Consider the following 25,957-nt stretch of genomic DNA (forward strand, 5'->3'; position numbering starts at 1 on the left):
CGCACACTGGGTCGACATTTTCATCATGCTGTCCACTACAACCCCGAGGTCTCTCTCCTGGTCGGTCACCGCCAGTTCAGACCCCATGAGCGTATATGTGAAATTAAGATTTTTTGCTCCAATATGCATAATTTTACACTTGTTTATATTGAATTGCATTTGCCATTTTTCTGCCCATTCACTCAGTTTGGAGACGTCTTTTTGGAGCTCTCCGCAATCCCTTTTTGTATTAACAACCCTGAACAATTTAGTGTCGTCAGCAAACTTGGCCACTTCACTGCTCACTCCTAATTCTAGGTCATTAATGAACAAGTTGAAAAGTACAGGTCCCAATACCGATCCTTGAGGGACTCCACTTTCTACAGCCCTCCATTGGGAGAACTGTCCGTTTATTCCTACTCTCTGCTTTCTGCTTCTTAACCAATTCCTTATCCACAAGAGGACCTCTCCTCTTATTCCATGACTGCTAAGCTTCCTCAGAAGCCTTTGGTGAGGTACCTTGTCAGACGCTTTTTGAAAGTCTAAGTACACTATGTCCACTGGATCACCTCTATCTATATGCTTGTTGACACTCTCAAAGAATTCTAATAGGTTACTGAGACAGGACTTTCCCTTGCAGAAGCCATGCTGGCTCTGCTTCAGCAAGGCTTGTTCTTCTATGTGCTTGGTTAATCTAGCTTTAATAATACTTTCTACCAGTTTTCCAGGGACAGAAGTTAAGCTAACTGGCCTGTAATTTCCGGGATCCCCTCTGGATCCCTTTTTGAAGATTGGTGTTACATTTGCCACTTTCCAGTCCTCAGGCACGGAGGAGGACCCGAGGGACAAGTTACATATTTTAGTTAGCAGATCAGCAATTTCACCTTTGAGTTCTTTGAGAACTCTCGAGTGGATGCCATCCGGGCCCGGTGATTTGTCAGTTTTTATATTGTCCATTAAGCTTAGAACTTCCTCTCTCATTACCACTATTTGTCTTAGTTCCTCAGAACTTGTACACAGTATTCCAAGTGTGGTCACATCATAGATTTGCTGAATGATTTGGATTTTGATGTTGGCAGTTTTATTTTCAACCCTTTTCTTAATGAACCCTAACACTGAATTCATATTTTTTCATAGCTGCCATGCAGCGGGTTGACATCCTCCTCAAGCTATCAAACTACAACCTCAAGGTCTCATTCTTGGTCAGTCACCACTCACCGCCAGTTCCGATCCCATCCGTGTATATGTGAATTTAGGAAGTTTTTCGCTTGTGTGCATCGCTTTACACTTGCTTACATTGGCCAGCATTTGTTATCTTACCGCTCATTCACTCAGTTTAGAGAGTGTCTTTTGGAGTTCCTTGCAATCTTTTTGTTTGAACCACTCTGAACATTTTGAATTCTTTAAACTGAGAAGGAAAGGCTGGGGAGCCTGGGGAGAGATAGAAAAGTGGTGCCTATATTGTAAACACACCCCTCAGTGACCTAATAACTTCATTAAGGTTGTGGTTACATTGTACTACCTCTTCCAAATGTGGAGTAATCCAAATACCAGCATATACCTTAGGGAGCAATCCTAAATTCTTTAGTAGGGTGACTGAGGAGCCACTAAATGTTGTGGACCTCTCTGCCTGTAGAGAGAGAGTTCTGCAGACAGGAAGGAGGTCCACCATCGGAGGCCTCTGTGGTAAGGTTGCAGAAAGCTCTTCTGACATCATTGCTGCATCACTAGTACTCTGATGGTGATAGGATAAGTAAATGAGCATTGTTGGGGGCATGTCAGGGATGGATTGAGGGAGCCTTGAATGTGCAAAATCCAAAGCCCTCCATTCTCCAAGGACGATGACCCTTCACATAGGTCATGGCTGCCACCTGATGGCCACAGACAGGAAAGAAAGCTAACTCTCACGTGAACTCGCAAGGTTCCTTTTTCCCTGCCCTGTCACTTCAGGCAGTGCTTTCTCTGTACTCTGTTCAAAATCACTCTTTAAACTCTGCTATCTTCTAAAGTTTTAAAAAACACTGTTCTTGCCTCTCTGTAGTTAAAAAAAAAAACACCAAAAAACCCCAAAACCTGTTTTTTGCCTCTCTGTTTATCATGTTTTTTTCCTTTTGTCCTTCTGTCTTTTCTCCCTCTTTGCCTATGGGCTCATAAGCTGACTGTTTATGCTTGGACTGAATTAGTGCCCCACCAAAGCTTTGCCTTGTTTCAGTGCTCTTCCACACCTCATTTGTGAATGTGCATGAGTGGACTGCTACTGAGTAGTTTTATTTTATTTCTTCTTACACTGCTCCTCTGCACCCCAACTGTGTATGCCCATGAATGGAGGTGATGGCTGCTGCTCTTCCTTCTACTTAATCTTCCAAAGAGGTGAATTTGTCAATGACTCTTCAGGGCCCTCCCTAAAATAGGACTTGCAGCTGTTTTTTAGCAGCATAAAAAGGTGAAGAAAAAAATCAAAGCACCTCACTAATGCTGTTCTCCCCTATCAAGGAGCAGGCTAAAGCCAAATCGGATGAGGTGAGGGCTTCTAGGAGAGCCCGTTACTTGGGGGAGGACCATACATAAGCCGCTCAGACCCCTCCTCACTCTCCAAGTACTAGAGGGTGTTCTAATGTGCCACTATCTGAAGATGATAACTGGTGGGATGCCATATCATTGACCTATTTCAGTCTCCTCTGTGCTGTGATGAGGATTTTCACAGTTTTGATGCCTCTGTAGACCCCCCTTCCTCTACCCCATGTACTACTACTTTTTTTGGGGGTGTCTACTTTTACTGCTTCATTAAATGTTCCTTAGCAACAATCTCTTGCTCAGCAACAGTCATCAGTGCCACGTGTTGCCCAAGCTGTTCCTCAGCAACAAATTCCTACTTAGCAGCACACTACAGTGCAACTGTTTCCCAACCCATCCCTCAGCAACAGGAACTGTCTACAATCCATGTGTTGCTCAAGCTGACCATGTTCCACAGGCTCTGTCTCAGACTATGTTTTCTCAGGCACCGTCTTCGTTTTGAATGCCTTCTGACCTTCTTTCCCAGATGCCTTATTGTGGGCCTTATTTGCTGAGCCATTTTCAGACAGCATTAGTTCCAGCTCCGGGTTTCCAGTAGCTACTTGCTCCGCAGTCCTATCTGCCAGTCTCCTCAGTTCTGAGGGCAGCTAGCTCTGTTCAATATCAGGTGCCTACAATTCCACCTCATAATTCCTAACCAGCTTCCAGGTCTCACCATCCTCGCAAGAAGGTGCTGGCTAACCTTCTTGGGCATTTCTCTAAGGAAGAGGAGGCGACTGACACTGATGCCTCCTCAGCCTCCTCCTTCATCTTCTTCCTACTGTCTGTTTTATTCTGTCCACTACCTACTACTTCTCTGCAAAGCTCTTGCAACTCTAGAGCTGAAGGACTTGGCTTCTGATGCTCCCCCTCCTTCCTTCGAGAATGCATCTGTCCTTAAGGAACCACAACATTTTTCTTTGGAAATTCTGGTTCCAGGACCTCTAAAGAAGGTCCTACCGTCTGAATGGGCCATTCTTCTCCACACCTGCAAGGCCTCCCTAATTGCTAATTGGGTGCAGCAGTTGGTCCAATCAGGCTACTGTATAGAATTTGTGACCCCACACCTCCCAGGTTCTTCCCATCTTTTGTGCCTTGTTGGTCCTCAAGCGGGCGACCATTGCGGAGGTAATCCAACATCTTCTGGACATTCAAGTAATCATGCCAATCTCCCTGAGGGAGCATGTCTTACTTCATATTCTTCGCTTTTGTGAAGTTTGATGGGTCATGGAGAACTGTCATTCACCTCAAGTTTGTCAGCAAATTTGTCGGGAAATTCAGAATGAAGTCCCTGGCAACCATTAGAGAAAAGCTCTACCCTCAGGATTTCTTCGTTTCAGTTGGCTTGAAGGAGGCTTACATCCATGTGCCAATTCATCCACACCATTGAAGGTACATGAGGTTTGCCTAGAGCAATGCATGCTTCCAGCAATGCTATTTGGTCTGTCATCTACTCCCAGAGTTTTCACCAAGATAATGGTTACCTGGTGGCACACCTTTGCCTTCAGGTTATCCATATCCATCCTTATTTGGACAACCTTCTTGTCTGCTCATCCTTGGTCAACCAGGTATGAAGAGATCTGCTTCATACTCTGGGGATGCCTTCCAGCCACAGCTGCCCAATCAATGCTCCAGAGAACCATTTGGAATCCTGTCAGTGCCTCTAACATTTGGGACCCATGTCGGATATGGTGAAGGAAACAATTACTCTCCCCAAAATGGATCCTCAAGCTCAAAACAGCCAGCCAGAATCTGTTCTCAGCTCAGTCAGCAGACTTTATGCTTCTGGCAATGGTTTTGGCCTTCTTTATATTGATGGTAGAAATTGTGCCTTGGTCACATTATCATCTACATTCCTTTCAGTAGGCTCTGCTTTCTTTCCAGGCAGATATAACCTGCAGCCATTATCACTTGATCTGTCTGGCTCCTGTTCTCAAGTGGTCACTAGATTGGTGGACCCTAGACAGCAACCTCCAGCGGGAGATCCCCTTCTGGGATCCTTGCAGGGCTATCATCACAATGGACTCAGGCCTCCTCAGTAGGGGAGTTCTTTGCCAGTTGCACTTCGTTCAGCGGGTGCCAGACACAGCATCATCTGGCTAGAACTGTGGATGGCCTGCCTGGTCCTTCAACACTCTGTCACCAAGTTTGGCCTGGTCCACATGTTGTTCTCCATCAACATCACAGTGAAGGTTCCTGTCAGTGCTGGACTCATTTGCGTAGCCTGCAAGCAGAGTCAGTGTTTCTTTTCTCATGGGTGGAATCTTGTCTTCTGTCTCTTCATGTGGAGCATCTCAGTGGCACCTCCAATGGCACCTCCGATTGGCTGAGCTAACAGCAGGTCCTCTCGGAGGAGTGAAGGCTCCACCCCAGGGTCTTCACCTCTCTTCAGTGGCACTTCAGCCATCTTCTTCTGAACCTCTTTGCCTCCAGTCTCAATGTTCAACTGCCCCACTTCTACTCTCGATTTCCAGTGCCAGGAGCTGAAGCAGTGGACATGTTCTCTGTTCTGTGGCCCTGGGGGCTCCTCTATGCTTTTTCTCCAATGGTCCTTCTGGCAAGGATACTTTGCAAGATCCGAGAAGAGGAGGCAGAGGTGATCTTTATTGCTCCACATTGGTTTCATTGCCTCTGATTGTCTGAGATTCTCCATGTGGCAGTTGCCGGGCCTTGGCTTCTTGCATATCTACTGTTGCAGGGTCCAGTGGGTGGTTGAGGCCGATTGCTTGGCAACTGCGTTCCACCTTCTGAAGAAATCAGTCCTCTTGGATGATAAGGTGGCGACCAGCCTCACTTCTCATTGATCTTCTATGTCACGCATCTATAGTTCCACCTGTCAGCACTTTGCTGAATGGTGTTCACAGACAAAGGCGCGTCCTACAAAGTCCAAGATATCCCATGTCTTTGGGTTTTTGCAAGATGGCTTGCATGTAAGTCTCAAGCCAAACACTTTGTGGTGGCATGTGTCCACAATTTCATCAGTCCTCTCTGTGAGTTCCACCAAAACTCTTGGATCTCATTCTCTGATATATTTTTTGCATGGAGCATTGGTGGTCTGCTCACTAGTGGTTTGTTACTTTTCATTCCTGGATCTCCATACAGTGCTGACAGCCCTCAAGCAGCTGCATACAGTTTCACTCCATCATCTGTCTCTGAAGGTTAGTTTTCTTGTGACTATTGCTTCAGCTTGTTGTGTTTCAGAACTCAGTGTCCTGTCAGTGGCCAAACACTTATGCATCTTCTATGCATTGGGTTGTATGATGTATCAACCCTTCCTTTGTCCTGAAGGTGGCCTCGACCTTTCATTGCCAGTAAGAACTTGTTTTATGTACCTTTTGCCCTAGTTCAGTGCACTCCCGTGAACAAAGATGGTATTCTCTGAAATGTTCATAGTGTTTTGAAGGTATACATCATGCACGCTAAGCCCTTCTACAAGAGTGATTCATTTTTTGTTTCCTTTCTTCTGCATTCCATGGGGAAGAAGATCTCCAGTGTTACCCTCTCCGATGATTATGCGCTTGTATCTCCCTGGCCTACAAGTTCTTTGGTATTTCTGTTCCTCAAAATGTTGCTGTTCATTCCACCAGTTCTGTAGTGACTAATGCTTCCTTTTCGGTAAATGCCTCCTTAGCAGAAGGGCGTAAGGCAGCAGTATAGTTGTCTCTTAATATGTTTATGGGTCACTACAAAATTCTTACTCATCTTCTGATGTATCCTGTGGCTGCAGGGTTCTCTAGCATTTTGTTATGCCTTCATAGACAGCTCCTTTTCGCCCTCCCATTTTGGGTCTGCTGTGGTACATCCCATATGAAGGGTCATTGTCCTTGCAGAAGGGAAGATTGGTTCTTACCTGTCGGTACCTTCTCAAGAACAATGAGCTTTCATGTCCTTTCCTTGAATTGTTCTCATTGTTTACTGTCTAATTTGGAGGATGCCTTGCTGGAAGCTTGAAGAAGCTTTTGTGAGTTTTTTTCTAGATGTTTATTTGTTGGATTGAGGCTTGTGAGTTCACGTGAGAGTTGGCTTCTTCTTCTGAAAGCCTGTATTTCCTGCCTGTGGACACTTAAGTGGCAACCATGACCCATGTGAAGGCTAATTGTCCTTGAGAAGGTACCTTCAGGTAAGAGCCAATCTTCCCATCTTGCAGCTGTTTAAAATGTTTTTTGAGTAGCCAGTTATTTTAATTATTGTTTTGCATCGCTTTTAAACGTTTTTATGTTACTGTAAACTACCCTGGTTTTCTGCGAGAGGGCAGTATATAAATACTTGTATGTATCAATCAATAAAAATTATCCTGGAACACCCCTGTCAAGGGAGAAAAAGTATACAAGTCCTGGAGCTGGTGTAGTTATTTCCCCTCCCATTAAAAATAATGGGGAGGGGGATGTAAAAAAGCAAAATGGAGGAGGAAAGAGAAACAAGCTGCCTTCCCACATTTCACCTTGGCCAACACAAGCCTAGCAGTGCATGGGCACTGATGGTTCATTCACCATGGACTCTCCCTCATCTATAAGATTGTGCTGTAATTGATTATTCTGTTCATGGATTTAAACAAAATTGTGCTATTTTGTTTTTAGACCCCCCCTTAAATCTCATCCATTCAGATTTGACTAGATTTACTTTAAAGCCCAATATTTGACCAATTTTTTAAAAAGCAGGTGAATAACAGAAAAGATGTTGCTGGCTCATTTATAAATAGAATGATGTCATCTAAATTAAATTAAATTAAATATAAATATTTATTATTTATGTTATTACTAAATTTATATCCTGCCCTTCCTTCTCAGAAGGAGCCCAGGGCAGCAAACAAGCAATAAAACACTAAAAAATCTTTAAAACATCTCTAAAACAATTCTAACACAGTTGCAGACTGGGATTTAGGTCTCTACTACATGAGGGAGGGGATGAGTGGAGCATACCTGCTACTTGCAAGATTGGGTGAAACGAGGTGACGGGTTCAGGGGAGCCCTGGTTTGGCAGCTGTGCCCACTATTGCTGCTCTGTCCCCCTCTCCTCCACTGAGTGCAGAATAATCTGTGTTACGGCTTATTTAAGAACATAAGAAGAGCCTGCTGGATCAGGCCAGTGGCCCATCTAGTCCAGCATCCTGTTCTCACAGTGGCCAACCAGGTGCCTTTCATGAAGGAACTGCCACTGCATTGCTTTTGGGCTAGATATTATGTGAAGTGGCTACAGCCTTTGTAGAACATATTTCACAAGGAACTATCTGACAAATGCCCTTTGGCTCAGGGTGCGTGTAGTAGAAGGGTTTTGCAGAAAATCCTCAAGGATGAGTGTGCAGATCGGTGGTGATGTATTTCTACCTATGGATGAAAGTATTTGTGTACATTACAAGTTGCCCTATTGCCAAAGGGAAGAAAAATGTCTTTTGGATTTCTCAGTAAATTCCTGTCTTCCTAGTGGAAGTAGGGCAATCTGATCCACTTAATGTTGGCGCATGCAGTGGATGTGGAAGAGGGACTGCTGGGAATTTCCTGCTTTCCTATATTATATTTACATACTGCAGAGCCAGTGTAGTGTAGTGAGTTCCTTGGAAGAAAGATGGGATACAAATGTATTCATAAAAAATAAAAATATATGAAATATACTAGAATATTTATTTTAGTTCTTGTTAATGGTTATTTGGTTTCACTGAATGCTTTTACAGACATGGATGAGGTATCTTGCTGCAGGACTATAACAGAGAGGCATTCTGCATTGCTGTAGTATGGTCTGGGTTCAGTGTAAATTACTCCTAGATGATTGCTAGCAATGATTTGAAGGCATAATCTGTTACTAGGAAGCACAGGCTGCTATATGTTCACTGAGAAGAGGACTTTTCTGAGAAGTTCTAAAATTTTCTGAGAAGTTCTAAAATCTTTAGGGGCTCTTTAATGTCAAAACTTACACATTTAAAAAATATATATTCTGTCTCTTCCGCTTAGGTTTAACCCAAATCCTCTGCAAAGGCATACAACCTGGACAGTCATTATTGGTGGCACCTTCACTTGGCTTAGCATATTTGGAACAAATCAATGTCAAGTTCAGCGATACCTTGCTTGCAAATCACAAAGTCAAGCAAAAAAGTAAGTCCACATATTTTAAATTCATTGTTCTGATTCACATATTTTCAAGTGTAGCAGTGATAGGTTCACATGCTCCTGCCTGTGAGACTGTGTTTCAATTTATGGGCGCTAGATGTGTCGTTTTGTTCCCCATGTAATATATTTTTTGCACATGGACTTCACCTAGAAATATGATTTGCAAGTAGAAGCTTGTTCTCAAATATGGATTACCCTTGCTGAGTACCTTGTTATTTTGCAGGATCTATTCTTTATAAAAGACATATTTCTTTTAAGTTGCATGTTTAGCCCCCCAAAAAAACTTAATAAAATTAGCTAAGTTTCTATTTTGCAAATATAATAAAACAGTGTTAGGTATGTTTGGCTTAGCAATAATTTGTAGTGTTGCCAATTCAGGAAACATCTTCCACATCAGAAAGAGACTAGACCTACTGACTGTATATCAAAGCTGTACAAAAGCTTGGTAGTATGTCCTGAAATTAAAAACACATACCACTACATGGATGATGATGATGATAGTTATTATTGTTGTTGTTGTAATTGTCATTAACGTTATTGTTATGATGATGAGGAGGAGGAGGATGCACCATTAGGTCCCGGGCTGATTACAGAAATATAAAATACTGTATTAAAAACCTTGAAAACACATTACATTCATAGGAATAGGTTGGGTCCTGAAAACATCTCAAGTGCCAAAGGCCAGGGTAAAGAGGTGCATCTTTTGTATTGCCGAAAACTGTATAGTAGAATTCTGTAGGGAGGAATTCCACAACTTAGGAGGTGCCACAGAAAAAGCCCTCTCCTGGGCCACCATCCCCCAAACTTCTGAGGGTGGCTGAACGGTAGTTTCCCCTTTGCTGATTTTGACACCTGAGAGGGCCCGTAGGGAAGGAGACAGTCTCAGATATTTGGGGCCGAAGTCATTTAGGGCTGTAAACACTACAATGAACACCTTGAATTGGGTCCAGAAACAAACAGGCAGCCAATGCAACTGTTTTAGAACAGGGGTTATATGAGTTGTAAAAGCAACCCCAGCCAGTAACCTGGCTGCTGCATTTTGGACCAGTTGAAGTTTCCTACTCATCTTCAAGGGCAGCCTGACATAGATTGTATTGCAATAATCCAGTCTGGGAGTTACCAAAGTATGGAGTACTGTTGCCAAGTTATCTCTGTCCAAAATGGGCTATAGCTGGAGAACTAGCTGTAGCTGGAAAAAGATACTCCTAACTACCGAGGCTATCTGAGTCTCCCTGACAGTGTTGGATCCAGGAGTACCTCCAAGCTACTAACCTGCTCCTTCCAGGGAAGTGCAGCCCAAACAGAACAGCCCGTCTTTCCATCTCCTGGACTCAAGAACTTGGAACGCATAACACCTGTCTTTTCAGGATTCAGCTTCAGTTTGCTGGCCCACATCCAGCCCTTGGTAGAATCCCTTTGCACTTCAAGGTTGGTTACTAGACATGGTGCATCTGCATCTGTGTTCACACAATCTTTAGCTACTCTTGGAGAATGAGTGCCTTAACACATAATATGGCAACACTCCTCTATTTTCATATAATTTCAGGAAGAACAAAGTTGCTTTAACTTTTTTTCCTAACATTTTCTTGCAGATCTCTTTATATAAATCTTTTTGGACTCTATTTAACTCTCGGTTGTGCAGTGATGTGTGGGCTCTCAATGTACTCTGTGTACAAGGACTGTGACCCTTGGACTGCGGGCTTTGTGTCGGCACCAGATCAGGTTTAGCATTGCTGTCCAGTGAAATATTTGGATTTGATCTACTCTCTCTCTCTCTCTCTGTATCTTCCGTGTAACTGAGTTTTAAGATAATATAATTAACACATTACGATGATCAGAAATACAGAAAATTGCTATTTTACTTAAAATAGTAACAGGAATAATAAAATCAGGAAGCAAGGAACCCTCATTCCTGAAGAGAGCAGGAATTTCAAATATGAATATTCTGTAGTAAGGCCTATATGTCTCACATTCATTGCAGTAATATTATTACTATTTAATAATGTATATCCTTCCTTTCCTCCCAGTAGTGGTCCAGGTCAGAGTTGATCCAACTTTAGAGATTCTTGGGATTGCAGCTGTGGTCTGCAACCTGGGAGTACTCTTTAATTCAGTTTTCCTTTTGTGGTTGTGGCCAAAATGGTTCAGATCAGTTATTTCCCTGTTTGACATGCGAGGCATCCACTCATATGTTGTGTCTTTCCTGTTTGCCCAAAGCAGGCACATATGACCAGATTCTTTCCTGTAACTTCTCCTTCTGCTGTCTTCTTCTCCAGTTCTGTCCCTGCCTTTGCCCCAGCAACAAGTATGTCTCTCTCCTTGTTTCTCTGCTTTGAGCTCAGTTCTTTTTTCCTTATACTGTACTTTTATTCTGTGTTTACTTGTTTTTTCACTTGATCTTCTCTAAAGAAGGCTCCCCTCTTTATCTCTAGTGCTTTGAATTCACCCTTCCCTCTTACCTCCCAACTTCTTTTAGCTGTGGGTAGTGGCATTCCATGGGAAATGGGCTTTTCCCCGGAGAAAAAGAAAACAAAGTCCATGTGGGTGGTTTTTAGGCCAGCCCCACTGAGTTTTCCAATGCCAGGGCAGTTCTCCTAGCCAGCACTCCACATCCCATCAAAAGCTGCCCTCACAACATAAGTCAGAGTGGGATAGTGAGCATCTAATATGCCAAGGTGCCTTTTGCTCTGGAAAACCAAAGCACTTTTTGCCCAACAGCCACGGCCTCCTTTGGAGATCTATAGTTTACATGGAATGTGGTATAACATGACTAAAATTAAAGGGTGGTATCCATTGCTAGTCACATTCAGGGTAGACCCATTGAAGTTAATGGATATGACTAAGGTTAATTAATTTAATTAGGTTTCCTCTGAGTATGACTAGCATTGGATACAACCCAAAGTATTTAAAGTTAGAATAATTTAGATTATTAAAAAACAGGTCAAATTTTTAACAGAGAGCAAAAAGAATTAATGTCTCTCATTGATCTTTTTTTTTAGCTCATGCCTTATTTTATGCTGGAGATTTTGGGAGATTTTCCAGGACTTCCAGGACTTTTTGTGGCTGGGACTTTCAGTGGAACATTAAGGTAATTTTGAAAAATGCCTAGGTCTAGATCCTGGAAAGAAACTGATGACTTCTAGCCCATCTTTTTATGCTAAACCAGTGTTTCCCAGGTCCAACTACACACTATGTTAAGCATCTCATTTGGTTTTGCAGGTTTTTTTTAACGTTAATAGTAGCTGTGAGGGGGTTGGTATCATGGGGGTGGGGTTAACCCATTCTTCTCTACACTGCAGTCCTGACAAAAATCACATACCCCTGCCAAATCTGATAGTTGTACAGGAGCTATTTAAAGTTAAATAGCTACTATGTAAAGTTAAAAATGCAACACCAAATCATACATTAACATACTGTGCCCTCAATCATATGTCGTATCATGCAGTAGCTCAATGATAGGTTAATCTGATTTATCACAGCCATAATGTTCACAAGTAAATTCAGGGAATAAACAGTGTGCTGGATGTTACAAAGGCTTAAAAGTATGGTTAAGACATGACATTAAGTATGGCTAAAACATGACATTAACAACATTATTAATCTGTTAAAAAATCATTACATACCAAGTATAGGGAGGAGGCAATTATTATCAAGATAACAGCTTGTGAGAAAAAGGCACATATTCCACAAAATTTGCTCTCCTGGTTCAGCAATTCACATTAGAAAACAACCTCACATTAACAACAGTGGGAATCCCCTCTGAAATGCTAATTGCTTTGTGGAATTTGCACCTGGGGAGGGGAGGGATGGCTTAAACCTCTGTTTCCAAAGTGCTGCTAACCTTGAGAACAAGTTCATTTGTTGCATACTGTAGTTTTAAAAGAAAACACAATTTCTCTTCTAGCCATTTTCCCTTCATAGGGAAGAAATGGCTCGATGTTGGAACTGTGGCAGGCACCTCAGCATAACCTCATGGGTGCTGTGGTGGCCACAAGCACCACACTGTGGATACCAGCTCTATAGCTTGGCAGGAATATCTTCCCCACTTGGTGTGGAGTGCTAATGCAGATGACTAGCTAGTTAATGTAGGAAAGCTTTTCCACTTGATACAACCTTTAGTACACATTAGAATCATTTTTTGAAAAAAACAAAACCTTGACCATGCTTTTGTCACTACAGATGACTGATCAAATGTGTGGACAAAAACCCTTACTACTTGGTGAATTGGTCATCTCTGTTAGAACGCTGTTTATGCTGCTGCTCAAATAAGTGTCATTCCCTTGATCCAGTTTTTATTATTTGTGAGATACATATTTTAATTATTTTTCAATACAGATGCAAAATTCTAAATATTTTAATTTTATTCTCCTTAGTACAGTGTCTTCCAGCATCAATGCATTAGCTGTTGTAACTGTAGAAGATCTTATTAAACCTAATTTCATTGTGTCTGAAACAAACTTGTTATGGATTTCCGTGGGAATGAGTAAGTTTGCAAGTCACATTTTCTATCTTTTTTCCCCAGAAAGATCCTATTTTTTCCTTACTAGTCATATAAATCAGTTGAAATATATTAGATGTTGACTGAGGATAGAATTAGAGATGTGAAGGCCCGAAAAATTCCCACAATTTTTTCCTGAATGTTATGTTTTTTTCCTTGGGGCAAACAGGTTGTTCCTTATTTTTTCCTGTTTTTTTCTCCCAAGCCTTCACATCTCTAGTTAGAATAGATCTTAGAACAGTTGTGTGGAATCATTTTCAGCCAGAGAGCTGGATCCAAAAGTGATTGACCCTCTGTGGCTACATGTGTGGGGCTGCCCACTTGACAGTCACCTAACAACATATGACACCACACATGGGAAAGGAACAAATTGGAGCACATGGCTTAGAGTACAGTTTCAGTTGTTCTTTTGCATCTGCAGCTTGCATTTGGTGCTGTTTAAACTGGTTGACAAATGTGTATTGATCCCTGTTTGTATTCAATGCCAAATTTAAACAGCATGAATCAATCTAATCCCAGCTGAAAGCAGCATGGCTTGCATTTGGCACCAAATTTAAACAGCACTGAATGCAAGCCATGGCTGCAGAGGAGCAATCAGGAATGGATCTTGAGGGTCCCAATTGTTCCTTTGCAGCTGCCAAGGCATATGACATCAGGACAGGATAAGTGGGCATGGACTACCTATGCAGGTCAGATTTGGAGGGCTGGCAGTCCTACTTACGTCTGTGGGCCAGGGGGTTTCCTAATGCTGTTTTAGAGCATTTAGTTTTAAAACAGCTTATAAAAATAGTGGTAAAATTTGCAACATGTTTGAATTATTTCAGTTCATTATCAAACAGTGGGCTTGGTACAGGAAAAAAGAGGCCTGACTGTTTCTGTCTGTCTCTGAGCTAGTTGCCAGGACTTTGAAATGTAAAACTGGATATTTAGGCTGGTTGCCAGACTTTTTGAGTAAATGCATTAGTACTATTTTTGTTTAGGGCATATGGTTGAACTGTTTTAACTTGTGCTGGTGCACTAAGGCCCTGGATCATTGAATTCAGGCCCAACCCACCATTGCATACATTGCTATGTACAAGACTCAAGCATCACTAGGTGCATGACTATTTTATATCCACCCTGTGTAGACTAACCATAGGAAGGCAGGATAACCAAAGCCCAGAAGGAAAAGGCACTGAGAGAGCAACACACACTTCTTGTGTTTCTCAACTTGTTTCCTTGGTTTCTCCACTCCATGCTTATCTATGTGTCAGCTTATTTACTCAGTTTCCATCCTGCCTTATCCCAGTTGTCAGGCAAAGTTCTTTGAAAATTTGAGACCCATTTTGGTAAAATCTTGTCACCAGAAATTGGAATCCCATCCTCAAGCTTGTTTTGATGTAAAGCATAGAAGAAATAGGGCTCATCCACACGGCGAAACTATGAAACTGACAAAAAAACTCTCCCCTTCTCTACTAGCAATATTGATACTCTGGAGGGAGTAAACATGTAAAATTGGGGGTGGGGCCACAAGGAAACGGCAACACTACACCTTTCCAAGAGGAACACCTACTTGTGTGAATGGAAAACAGTGGATTGGAAACTACCATTGAGCAAGAAGTGTGGACCTTGAAAAGCTATTGGTATGGTAAAAGCAGCTTCTTCAGGACAAAGTTAGGCTCCTGTGTGGATAAGCCCATAGTCTCTAGTAAATAAAGCTAGATCCTTAAGGTCAAATAAATCCGGTAGCAAATTGAGATTTTTTAAGTCTAGCAAAGTAAGGATGAGAACATTTTAAGAAGGAAAAAAAACAATCTAATAAAGTTTCAAAAGATCTTACAAGTTGTAATTAATAAAAAATGAAAAATGCTTTTGGGACCTAGTAGAGCATAGACTTAGGCAAATTTACCAGTCATAGAGGGTCAAATTCCAATGTTGAAATTGGTCTTGCATTTAGAAAATATTTTTAAAGGCACTCCTCAAGAGGCCCAAGCAGTGCCTGTGATTCATGAAATACTTAATAGGGCAACTTTTGAGATGTTACCAAATTGGCCACTTATTACTGAAACAGAATTAGTAAGAGACTTACCCTCATGTAAAGCCCCAGGGAATGATATGTTACCACCTGAATTTCTTCATATTAACCCAGTCAATATGAATAATTCAACTAGAATATTACCAACCGTCTGGGAATCTAATATTTTAGTTCCAATATTTGAGAAAAGTGGTTGGGATGCCCCCCATCAAAGTATCGCCCAATAAGTTTTTAAAATTTTATGCATGACACTTTAGGACGATGGGTCAAAGACAACCTCATCCTGTCCCCAATACATTTATTTATTTATTTATTAGATTTATATCCCACCCTTCCTCCCAGTAGGAGCTCCGGGCAGCAAACAAAAGCACTAAAAACATTCTAAAACATAATAAAAACAGACTTCAAAAATATTACAACAAAACATCCTTAAAAACATATTGAAACAAAACATCTTGGGTTCAATTTTTCTTTTCTGTTTGGAGCACAGTATAATAGCTTTTCAAAATATTCTCTGTGATGAGTGAACAAGGAGCAGACATAGCAGGTCCTTCCCAGTCTTTCCCTGTATCGCAATTAGGCTCTCTAAAAGTATTTTCATTAAATGTGAAGGGTTAGGTTTGGTACCTAAATGAGCAGAAGTGGAACAGCTGATTAAAAGAAATTGTTCGGACATTATCATGCTACAGGAAACTCATCAGCGAAAGTCATCGTCTTCTGAAAGGTGGTTGGATAAGAGAGCAACTGTGTGTTCAGGGCTCATCAAAGTCCCAGGGAATAGCTATCCCTCTAGCAAAATCCTGCCCCTATACCTTAGGACACAATGATAGATCTAATGGGTGTTAAGATTTTGCAAGGGGGTTGATATATGGAGAAAATTTGACTTTAGCATCAATATTGTCTCCTAACTCAGGACAGATGGAATTCCTTGATTCTACCTTAAAGTTACTGCCTGATTTTACAAATGATCCTATAATAGCAGCGGGTGATTTCAATGCCTGCTGCGAAGATCATATAGACAGCCAAGCAGTATTCTCAGCACTCCTTGTTGCCCATTGTGGAATTCTATGACTTAATTGATGTGTGGAGGAAACGGAACCCCCCAGCTAGAGACTACACTTTATTTTCTACCAGGCATCATTCATATTCCCAGACTGACCAGATATTCATGTCCAAAGTGTTATGGGAATGTGTAATAGATGCTGGGATAGGAGGTATAATTTATTTTATTTTAATCATTATTTGATTTATATCCCGTCCTTCCTCCCAGTAAGAGCCTATCTGATATAATGATATCAGATCATGCCCTGGTGACTTTGAAGTTGTCTTTTCAATACTAATTTAATATCAGATTCATTGGCCTCTAACAACATTAAAGAAGATATCAAACACTACTGTAAAGAGAATGTCACCCCAGGGATGCCATTACACATGATTTGAGATGCAATGAAAGCTATTGTTAGGAGTCAATGCATAGGGGAAATTAGTAGAATTAAGGGAGATCATGAAACATGGTCAGCTTCTCTGTTGTCTGAAATTGATAGTCTAGAAAAGGGTCATAAGATAACGGGTAATCCTGATGTCTATAAATTGTTACAGGGAAAGAGAAGCAAATTAAATGCTGTTGAAATGGAACGCATTTACTCAGCAATGGCCTGTTTGCAAAGGAAATATTATGAATTTGGGAACAAAAGCTCCAAGCTTTTGGCTAGAGCATTACAAAAACAGAGGTCTCGTAACTTTATAGCAGGAATAAAAACAGAACAAGGGATGACCTATGATATTCTTAAAATTAGTGAATCTTTTGTCCAGTCCTACACTTCATTATATAGCTCAGATAACCCAGAGGATGTGCAGATTAATGAGTATTTACAAAGGGCTAATCTAAAACCTTTGTCAGCCTGCCACCGGCAAATGTTAGACAGCCTGATCACTGAAGGAGAGGTGGGCATTGAGGGCATTAGTAAGCCTAAGAATGGTAAGGCTCCAGGGAGGGATGGCTTCTTAAGCGATTTTTATAAAGCCTTTAAAACTGAGTTAAGCCCATGTCTTACAAGCCTATTCAATGACATTCTGGATGGAGGAGAAATTCCACCTTCTTGGAAACAAATGAGGATTATTGTAATTTTAAAGCCAGGGAAAGATGCTTCCTTAGTAGACTTCTACCTACCCATTTCACTTATTAACCAGGATTGGACTACTGTAATGTGCTCTACGTAGGGCTGCCCTTGAAGACCGTTCGGAAACTTCAGCTAGTGCAAAACGCGGCAGCCAGGTTGTTGACGGGGACCCATTGGTCTGCGCATATAACACCTGTCCTGCCCCGCTTGCACTGGCTACCTATTTGTTTCCGAGCCAGATTCAAGGTGCTGGTTTTGACCTATAAAGCCTTACACAGTGTGGGACCGCAATATCTGATGGAACGCCTCTCCCGCTATGAACCTACCCGTTCACTTCGTTCAGTATCTAAGGCCCTCCTCCGGGTACCAATCCATCAGGATGCCCGGAGGATTGTTATTGGATCCAGGGCCTTTTCTGTGGTGGCCCCCGAACTATGGAACAGCTTACCTGAGGAGATACGCCTGGTGCCTACGGTACTTTCTTTTAGGCACCAGGTTAAGACCTGGTTATACTCCCAGGCATTTTAACGTTCATGTTTTATATTCAATGTTTTTTACTCTACCTTGTTGTGACCTTGTATGTTTTATTGTAACTTTGTATTTTAACTCTGCTGTTCACCGCCCAGAGAGCTATTCGCTATGGGCGGTCTATAAATAAAATAAAATAAATAAATAAATAAATGCTAAGTTGCTCACGGCTATAATGGTTAATAGGTTGAACTCTTTTATAGCGGAATATATATCTCCAGACCAAACTGGGTTTCTCCTGTGGGCACCAGGACATCGCCAAGTGTGTATTGTGTTCGTTGCTAGTGCTTGAGGCAGGAAAGAGTTAACACTCCAATGGACAGTCACCACAGCCCCTCCCATGGAGTGCTAGTTCATTTTTCCTGCCTTGCTTGAGCAGTTCTGCATTTCGCCTTGCTCCTCAGTCTGGCCAGCTATTCAAGTTAATTTATCTTATTGTTATTACTGCTTAAGGTTAAGATTAATTGTGTGTGAATGTGAGTGAGTTTTCTAATGAATTGGTCCATTGATTTATTATTGCATGATATAACTGTTTATTCTTACTATTGAAGCCCCTGAATTAATTATCCTCTTGATTTACTCAGGGTTAACCTGTTCCCCTCTAACTTACTGAATTTGCTGTGTTCGCTCTGCTGTTTAAAAGGGCGGTTTGTTCTGTTGTAAAAAAAGAAAAAGAAAAAGCCAATAAATAGGCCTCTCCTGCTAATGGCGAAATGCCTAAGGATTGGAGCAAGGTCTCCTCAGAGTACTAAAAAATGGCAAAAATCAGTGCACAAAGTGGCAGAAGTGGTTGGTGTGGTAGCGGCTACAGCCCTCTCAAAAAAGGTGACAGAAAAATCAGTGCACAAAGCAGCAGAAGCTGTTGGTGTGGTAGCACCTACAGCCAGCTCAGAAAAGAAAGTTAAAAAGACAAGCCGCATTAGCACTCATGGAGGCAGCCACCATTTTAATCAGCAATGAACGGCCTCACAGGCAGTATGTGGCCCACTCACTTTTGCGCTAGCACAGAGAGCAGCCAGTAGTCAACAGCACAACGCTGTTTCCCCTGTAAGCAATGCAGTAGCAGAGCATCAGGGCACAAGCTTCTTCATTCTAGCCCTCCGGATATCTTAGAACCATCTCAAACCCGCTGGGCACTTCCAAGATAAAATCTTATGCATCCGCCGGGACTTAGACTCCAATATTATGGCAGTTGAACCTAATGAGGTATCCGGAGCATGGTCTTGTCCTCACTTATTGGATGAATTTCAGTTGGTACAGCTTGAGGATATTGACAAGGTACTTGGACTGGTGCGTGCAACCACTTCCGTACTGGATCCTTGCCCCTCTTGGCTAGTGAAAGCTGCCAGGGTTGGAACAGCCAGCTGGGCCAGGGAAGTGATAAACGCCTCCTTGAGAGAGGGAGTGGTCCCCTGCTGTCTGAAAGAGGCGATGGTGAGACCACTCCTGAAGAAGTCTTCCCTGGACCCAGATAATCTGAACAACTATAGACCGGTCGCGAACATCCCATTTTTGGGCAAGGTTCTAGAGCGTGTGGTTGCCAACCAGCTCCAGGTACTCTTGGATGAAACCGATTATCTGGATCCATTTCAATCTGGTTTTAGACTCGGTTTCGGCACTGAAACAGCCTTGGTCGCCCTGTATGATGACCTATGTCGGGAGAGAGACAGGGGGAGTGTAACCCTGTTGATTCTGCTTGACCTCTCAGCTGCTTTTGATACCATCGACCATGGTATCCTTCTGGAGAGACTCATGGAATTGGGAGTTGGAGGTACCGCTTGGCGGTGGCTCCGCTCCTATTTAGTGGATCGTCTCCAGAAGGTAGGGCTTGGGGAACATTTCTCGATGCCCTGGACTCTCCATTGTGGAGTCCCGCAGGGATCGGTCTTGTCCCCTATGCTCTTTCACATCTACATGAAGCCGCTGGGAGCGGTCATCAGGAGCTTTGGAGTGCGTTGTCATCAGTATGCTGATGACACGCAACTCTATTTCTCCTTTTCATCTTCTTCAGGTGAGGCTGTTAACGTGCTGAACCGTTGCCTAGCCGCGATAATGGACTGGATGAGAGCTAACAAACTGAAGCTCAATCCTGACAAGACTGAGACGCTGTTGGTGGGTGCCTTCTTGACCCAGGTGGTGGATGTTCAACCTGTCCTGGATGGGGTTACACTCCCCCTGAAGGAACAGGTTCGTAGCTTGGGGGTCCTTTTCGATCCATTCCTGTCTCTTGAGGCTCAAGTGGCCTCGGTGGCACGGAATGCGTTCTACCATCTTCGGTTGGTAGCCCAGCTGTGCCCCTATCTGAATAATGATGACCTCGCCTCAGTCGTCCATGCGCTGGTAACCTCGAGATTGGACTACTGCAATGCACTCTACGTGGGGCTGCCTTTGAAGACAATTCGGAAACTACAGTTAGTGCAAAATGCAGCAGCCAGACTGCTGACGAGGACCAGACGGTCCGCACATATAACACCTGTTCTGGCGCGTTTGCACTGGCTACCTATTTGTTTCCGGGCCAGATTCAAAGTGCTAGTTTTGACTTACAAAGCCTTACAGGGTGCGGGACCACAATACCTTGCAGAACGCCTCTCCCGCTATGAACCTACCCGCTCACTACGTTCAACATCTAAGGCCCTCCTCCGAGTCCCGTCCCACAGGGAAGCTCGGAGGGCTGCTACTAGATCCAGGGCCTTTTCAGTAGTGGCCCCCAAATTATGGAACAGTCTCCCCGACGAGGTGCGCCGGGCGCCTACTCTTCTATCTTTTCGGCGCCAGGTGAAAACCTTTTTATTCTCCCAGGCATTTTAATTTTAATTATTTAATGTTTAGTTAATTTGATACCAAGTTGTTAAATGCTTAAGTTGTCTTTTTTAGGGATTTTATCTGATGTCTATTTTATAGTATTGTATTTTATTCCTTGCTGTGAACCGCCCAGAGAGCCATTGGCTAAGGGCGGTATAGAAATGGAAATAAATAAATAAAAGCAGGTATCTAAAACAAAGAATTCAGTGAACCCAGTAAGCAATGCGGTGGCACAGCAATTAGGAAGGATTTCCTCTGAGGAAAATGGAGAGGATAATAACGATGAAGTCTTGTCTTCATCGTTACACTGCAGAAGAGCAAGTTTATGTGGGGGAGCAAAGCCAACAGTTGATGGCAGTAAATGATGAACTGCCATCAGATGAGGAAAGGGCTCCACACCCATCAGTCCTTTTTTGCTCAGATTCTGACCACGACGAACAAGAGTTCATGGGATTTAACACATAGCAGCCTGAAATGGCACAGAGCAGTTTAGGCATGATGTCTTTGTGTAATACTGCCACATCTGGTCAAAATCACCAACAGCAGCATAGAGACTTGTTAAATACAAACAAGCAGCAGCAGCTTCATATGAATTCAGCACAGTCAGTTAATGTGGTCTCTGCTTCCACCTTCTGTTCTAATCAGGAACTTCAGCAGGTGGAATCTTTTCAGTTAAGCACTGCACAATTAAATTATATCAGGAGAGCTCTCATGGATGATATTTCAGCAGAATTTGCTGCATTTCGCCAGTCTTTTCAGGTAGCCCCTGTTCAGCACAACACTTCTCACAATCACGTCATTTAACAAGGGATAGTAATTTGCAACGCAATATGCGGCATGGCAGCGCTCATGTGGATCAAGCAATTGTGCCTGATCATGAGCTATGTGTTCTGCAAGGAGAATGTCAAAATGACTCGCTAGATCCACATGATGTGGCCAGGGGTAGAGCGAGGGGTGTTACAGCTCATGGAGCTGACAGGTCATCTGCTGATAGGCAACAGTTTCTCCATGATGATTCTGTGGTTACTCTGGAGGAAATTACAGATGAATGGAGTGATGGTTCACAGCTAGATGAGCAGCACTCCAATAGGCTGTTTCATAGCGCTTACAACATGCCTTTGCTATGCAAGGCTAGGGCGGCTTTGGATTTAAAGGATTCATTTGCAGAACAGGCACCTTATACTTCAAGGGGAGCAACTGTCCTTCCAGAGACAAGACTAGTGACAAGGTGGTTAAAGTGCCATCACTTCTGAGGAAAATAGTAAAATCTGAATGGGACTCACCAGTTCAGTCTAAGAGGTCAATGTCTTATGCTAATAAATTATTTGTTGGAGCCAGAGTTTATGGAGCAGCTGTGAAATCCAGCCATTGACGCTCCAATTTCTGCTTTAGTTTCTAGAAATTTCCTTTCACAGGATGGAGATACTCAATGGAAGGATCTTACAGAGTGAAAGTTGGACATGGCCCTTAAGAAAGTTCATGAGGCGTCAGCATTGGCTATACGCGCTTCTAGTGCAGCATCAGTGTTTTCAAGGGCAGCATTATTGTGGTTAGACAAGGTTTTGGACAATCCAGATCAGGAGCCAGAAAGGCTCAGGAAAACCATTCTGAAGGTATCAAGAGCAGAGGCTTTTATTGTGGATGCTACAATGGATGCGACTCAGTTTGCAGCCAGGGCCATGGCTGCCGAAGTGGTAGGTAGACGCATCTTTTGGCTTCATCACTGGGAGACAGATGTTTCATCTCAGATGGTGCTGGCCACTGAACCATATGGAGGCAAGAAATTGTTTGGTGAGAATGTGTTGAAGGATGTATTAGTAGAAATGAAAGAAAAGAAAAAGGCAATGCCGGTAACAAGCCAAAGAAAGGATGACTGGCATTCCTTTTAGCACTATCAACCATACCAGTCATTTTGCCAATGTAGTTTTGGAGGAAGAGGGCGAGATGTCTGTTCTGACAGACAAGCTTGGGGTCGCCCTAGATTCCAGTCACGCAGCCAACTGCAAGCAGGAGGGCGAAATAAAGGTTCAGCTTCCATCAGAGGTGCAAGACAACAAAGGCAATTCTGACTTACTGAGGATTCCAGTGGGAGGCTGTCTATTGAGTTTTGCACAACAGTGGCAGGCAACAACATCAGATCGCTGGGTCAAAAATGCGGTACAGCAACTGGTATCAACTAGAGTTTCAGACTATGCCTCCAAGCAGGTTTATCCCATCACCATTATCGTCGAATTCAGAGAAGCGCAGACTAGTACAACAGACAATACATAATCTGTTGCACATAGAAGCCATAGAACCGGTGCAGCAGAACCAGAAATTTTGTGGTGTTTATTCTCTGCTCTTTCTTGTGCTGGAAAAAAGGAACAAATGGAGGACTGTACTCGACCTGAAATTACTGAACAGATTTGAAGATATCAGAAATTCTTAGCCTCCATAGATCTAACCAAGGCGTATCTACATGTGCCAATTCTTCCACAGCATCACAATTATGTCTGTTTCACTTATGGCAATCAACACTACCAGTACAGGGCAATGCCCTTTGGCTTGGTGTGAGCTCCAAAGGTATTCACGAAAATAATGGTAACCTTTGTGGCTCATCTTCGTCAACAGGGGTTGCATTTGTACCCATATATGGATGACATTTTGATTTGGTCGCAGATAGTACGGTCAGCTTATCAGGGCATTCATGTCATACTATCAGCACTTGAGTATCATGGCTTCCTGGTGAACATACCAAAGAGCCACTTGTTTCCACAACAATGGCTGCTGGATTTGGGGGCAATGTTGAGAACAGGGTTGCCAGCAGAGGTAGTATCTACCATATTGGCGTCTAGAAGACCGTCTACAATATGAAATTATCGTATACTTGGGCAGCATTTTTGAAATGGTGCAACAATAATCACATCACGGGAGTCAGGAATTGTGGAGTTGTTATCGTTCTTGAATGATGGTTTGTAGAAAGGATTGAGGCCCAATACCTTGAAGAGACAAGCTTTTGCATTGGCAACAGTACTTTCTAAGTCATCTTTGGATCCTTTGGGTTCTTATCTGTATGAAGGTTCTTAAGGGGGGCTTCTCTGACTTGCACACTGGTTCAGCATCGATTTCCAACATGGGACCGTCACAAAGTCTTGTCAGCTCTCCAAAAACCACTTTTTGAACCAATGAGAACTTCTACTCTCCGAATAATTGTCTTTCAAGGTGCTATTCCTGGTAGCAATAATGTCAACTAGATGGGTATCTGAACTGGGTGCACTCTCAGTAGCAAAACATCTTCCACAGTGAGAGTGATATTAAGAACAGATTCTGCTTTCATTCCAAAGGTTAATACAGCATTTCACGATCAGCAGGAGTTGCCAACATTTTGCCCATCATCAAAGCATCCTCTAGAGCGTGCTTGGCATTCCTTAGATGTCTGGAGAGCACTTAAGGTTTACATTAATAGGACAAGGTCGATAAGGCAGACATTCCTTATTTGTGTCATACTCTGGGTAAAAAGGTGTCCTCTTCCACTTTAGCAAGATGGATTAAGGGCTGCATTGCTACAGCTTACAGGTCCCTAAGTATTCCATTGCCTTCCGGTGTTAGCTCATTCAATGAGGGCAGCAGCTGCTATTGCAGCATATTCAACATATGCACCTCTACAAGAAATTTGTTGGGTAGCCACTTGGGAGAATCCAAATACTTTCACTAAGCATTATAAGATAGACATTTATGCATCTGCGGAAGCAGCCTTTGGTAGGTGAGTGATTCAGCAGGTGCTAAAAAACCATTGAACAGTTATGCACCCACCCATACAGTAGGTCAGCGCTGGAATATCCCACTTGGGGGTGTCCTGGTGCCCACAGGAGAAGGAACCGCTTTAGTCATTGGAAGAGTGTTTCTCTCATGGATGACAGAGGTCTCCAAGTGGGTAATATAGCTCCTCCTACAGCCCAGAGACAGGAAATGCTTCAGAGAATATTTGCTCCTCCCCTACCGCTGAGGCTCAGTTTTAGTTTCCTGTCTCAGCCCGGAGCACATCCTCTTGGATTCTCTCCTTACTTTCAATATTCTATTTCCTATATACTGATTTAATTCTTCAGCGAGTCTCCTTCACTTCTGTTCCTTACCTTAAATACTGTGTCCTGCCTTGAATAACGCTTGTCTCTGATCCACTTATTCCTGTCAGTTTCACCTCACCCGTCTTCTGTCTTCGTCACTTCTATCAGAGTATTTCTTGTCAGTTTCACCTGTTCCCTGCTCCGTCTCCCGGTGAGCTATGGAAAAAGCAAAGAGAGCAAAGTCAGGGGAGAAAAAGAGCACAGATAATTCAAGCAGTTATATCGCAAAGAAGAAGCAGCTGAAAAAGATCGGGCAATACTCGGCTACGGCTCCCGTTCACTGCGCTTTCCCGCCACTTTTCAGCACCGGCTGCTTACTGGCGAGGATGACCCGATGGAAGGGTCTTCAGGATTATGCTTGTGCAGTTCACCAGCATCACTCCCGATCCTGCTAAGCAGCGGGGTAAGTCATCCCGGGGATGGTCTCATTCCCCTGACAGCGCTACGGAAGGAGATGGCAATGAGGCGCAATGAGGCGGTCGTGCCTGCCATGTTGGGAGCCCAGAAGATGGCAGCGGGCGCCATTTTGGAAAGCGCTACTGACATAACGTCAGGTATGGCAGAGTGGAATTCTTCTGTCCTGTTTGATATTTCGGCGGCGGCTACGGCTGAGGGAGGTGATCAGGCCACGCTGCGGATGCGACACCAGCGTTCACCTTTGCCCCCCCATTCTCCCGATCCTCCCCGCCTCCGCCCTAATATCCCTAGACAACTGGAATCGCTGTCTTCAGAGGATGAAGGCATAATCAGGTCAGGCCAGCATCAAGCAATTTCCCAAGCCCCGGCTAGGGAGCCCTTGCAGGAGCCTTACCCAGCTGCACAACAATTACTATCTGACCTCTTCTCCCCCACTGTTCTGCGTCAGCTTAGGCAGGCCATTCTAGCGGATTTACCCATGGCTGGGGGCCGGGGAGGTGGAAGGTCTCTTCTCCAACAGGGGACTACATTTGAACGTCCTTCCCCGAGAAGTCAATTAGAGCAACAGGAGATAGATATGACCCAGTCTCCAGGACCCCGTGCTGCTGCTATAGGGCAAGACAGATGGAGGGAACTTACAGCCTATGAAGGGGACCCTGATGATGGTGGGGCAGATATTGGAAGAAGAGAATGGGGAATGGAGTGACAGTTCTGAGCTGGAGGACTTTGGTTCAGCTAGGCTCTTTCTGGAGGCCCATTTCCCTCCTCTACTTAACAAGCTGTCGGCTGTTTTAGACCTGAACACCCCACAGCAGCAACAGCAGCAGGAGCCAGTATCTAAA

The 25,957-nt window shown here is 43.3% G+C and overlaps 1 protein-coding gene across 1 annotated transcript in view; it reads left to right on the forward strand.

The window, feature by feature from the left end:
• The window catches only part of LOC133363322 (sodium-coupled monocarboxylate transporter 1-like), a 126,320-nt gene that overhangs the window by 28,979 nt on the left and 71,384 nt on the right, over positions 1-25,957 (forward strand). Inside the window, exons 6-9 of the mRNA XM_061582728.1 lie at positions 8,478-8,618; positions 10,226-10,355; positions 11,633-11,721; positions 13,007-13,116. Of these exons, the coding sequence (XP_061438712.1) occupies positions 8,478-8,618; positions 10,226-10,355; positions 11,633-11,721; positions 13,007-13,116 (470 nt within the window). The remainder of the gene's footprint in view (positions 1-8,477; positions 8,619-10,225; positions 10,356-11,632; positions 11,722-13,006; positions 13,117-25,957) is intronic.

Source organism: Rhineura floridana, chromosome 8 (genome assembly GCF_030035675.1).
Source record: "Rhineura floridana isolate rRhiFlo1 chromosome 8, rRhiFlo1.hap2, whole genome shotgun sequence".
Classification (NCBI taxonomy): Eukaryota; Metazoa; Chordata; class Lepidosauria; order Squamata; family Rhineuridae; genus Rhineura; species Rhineura floridana.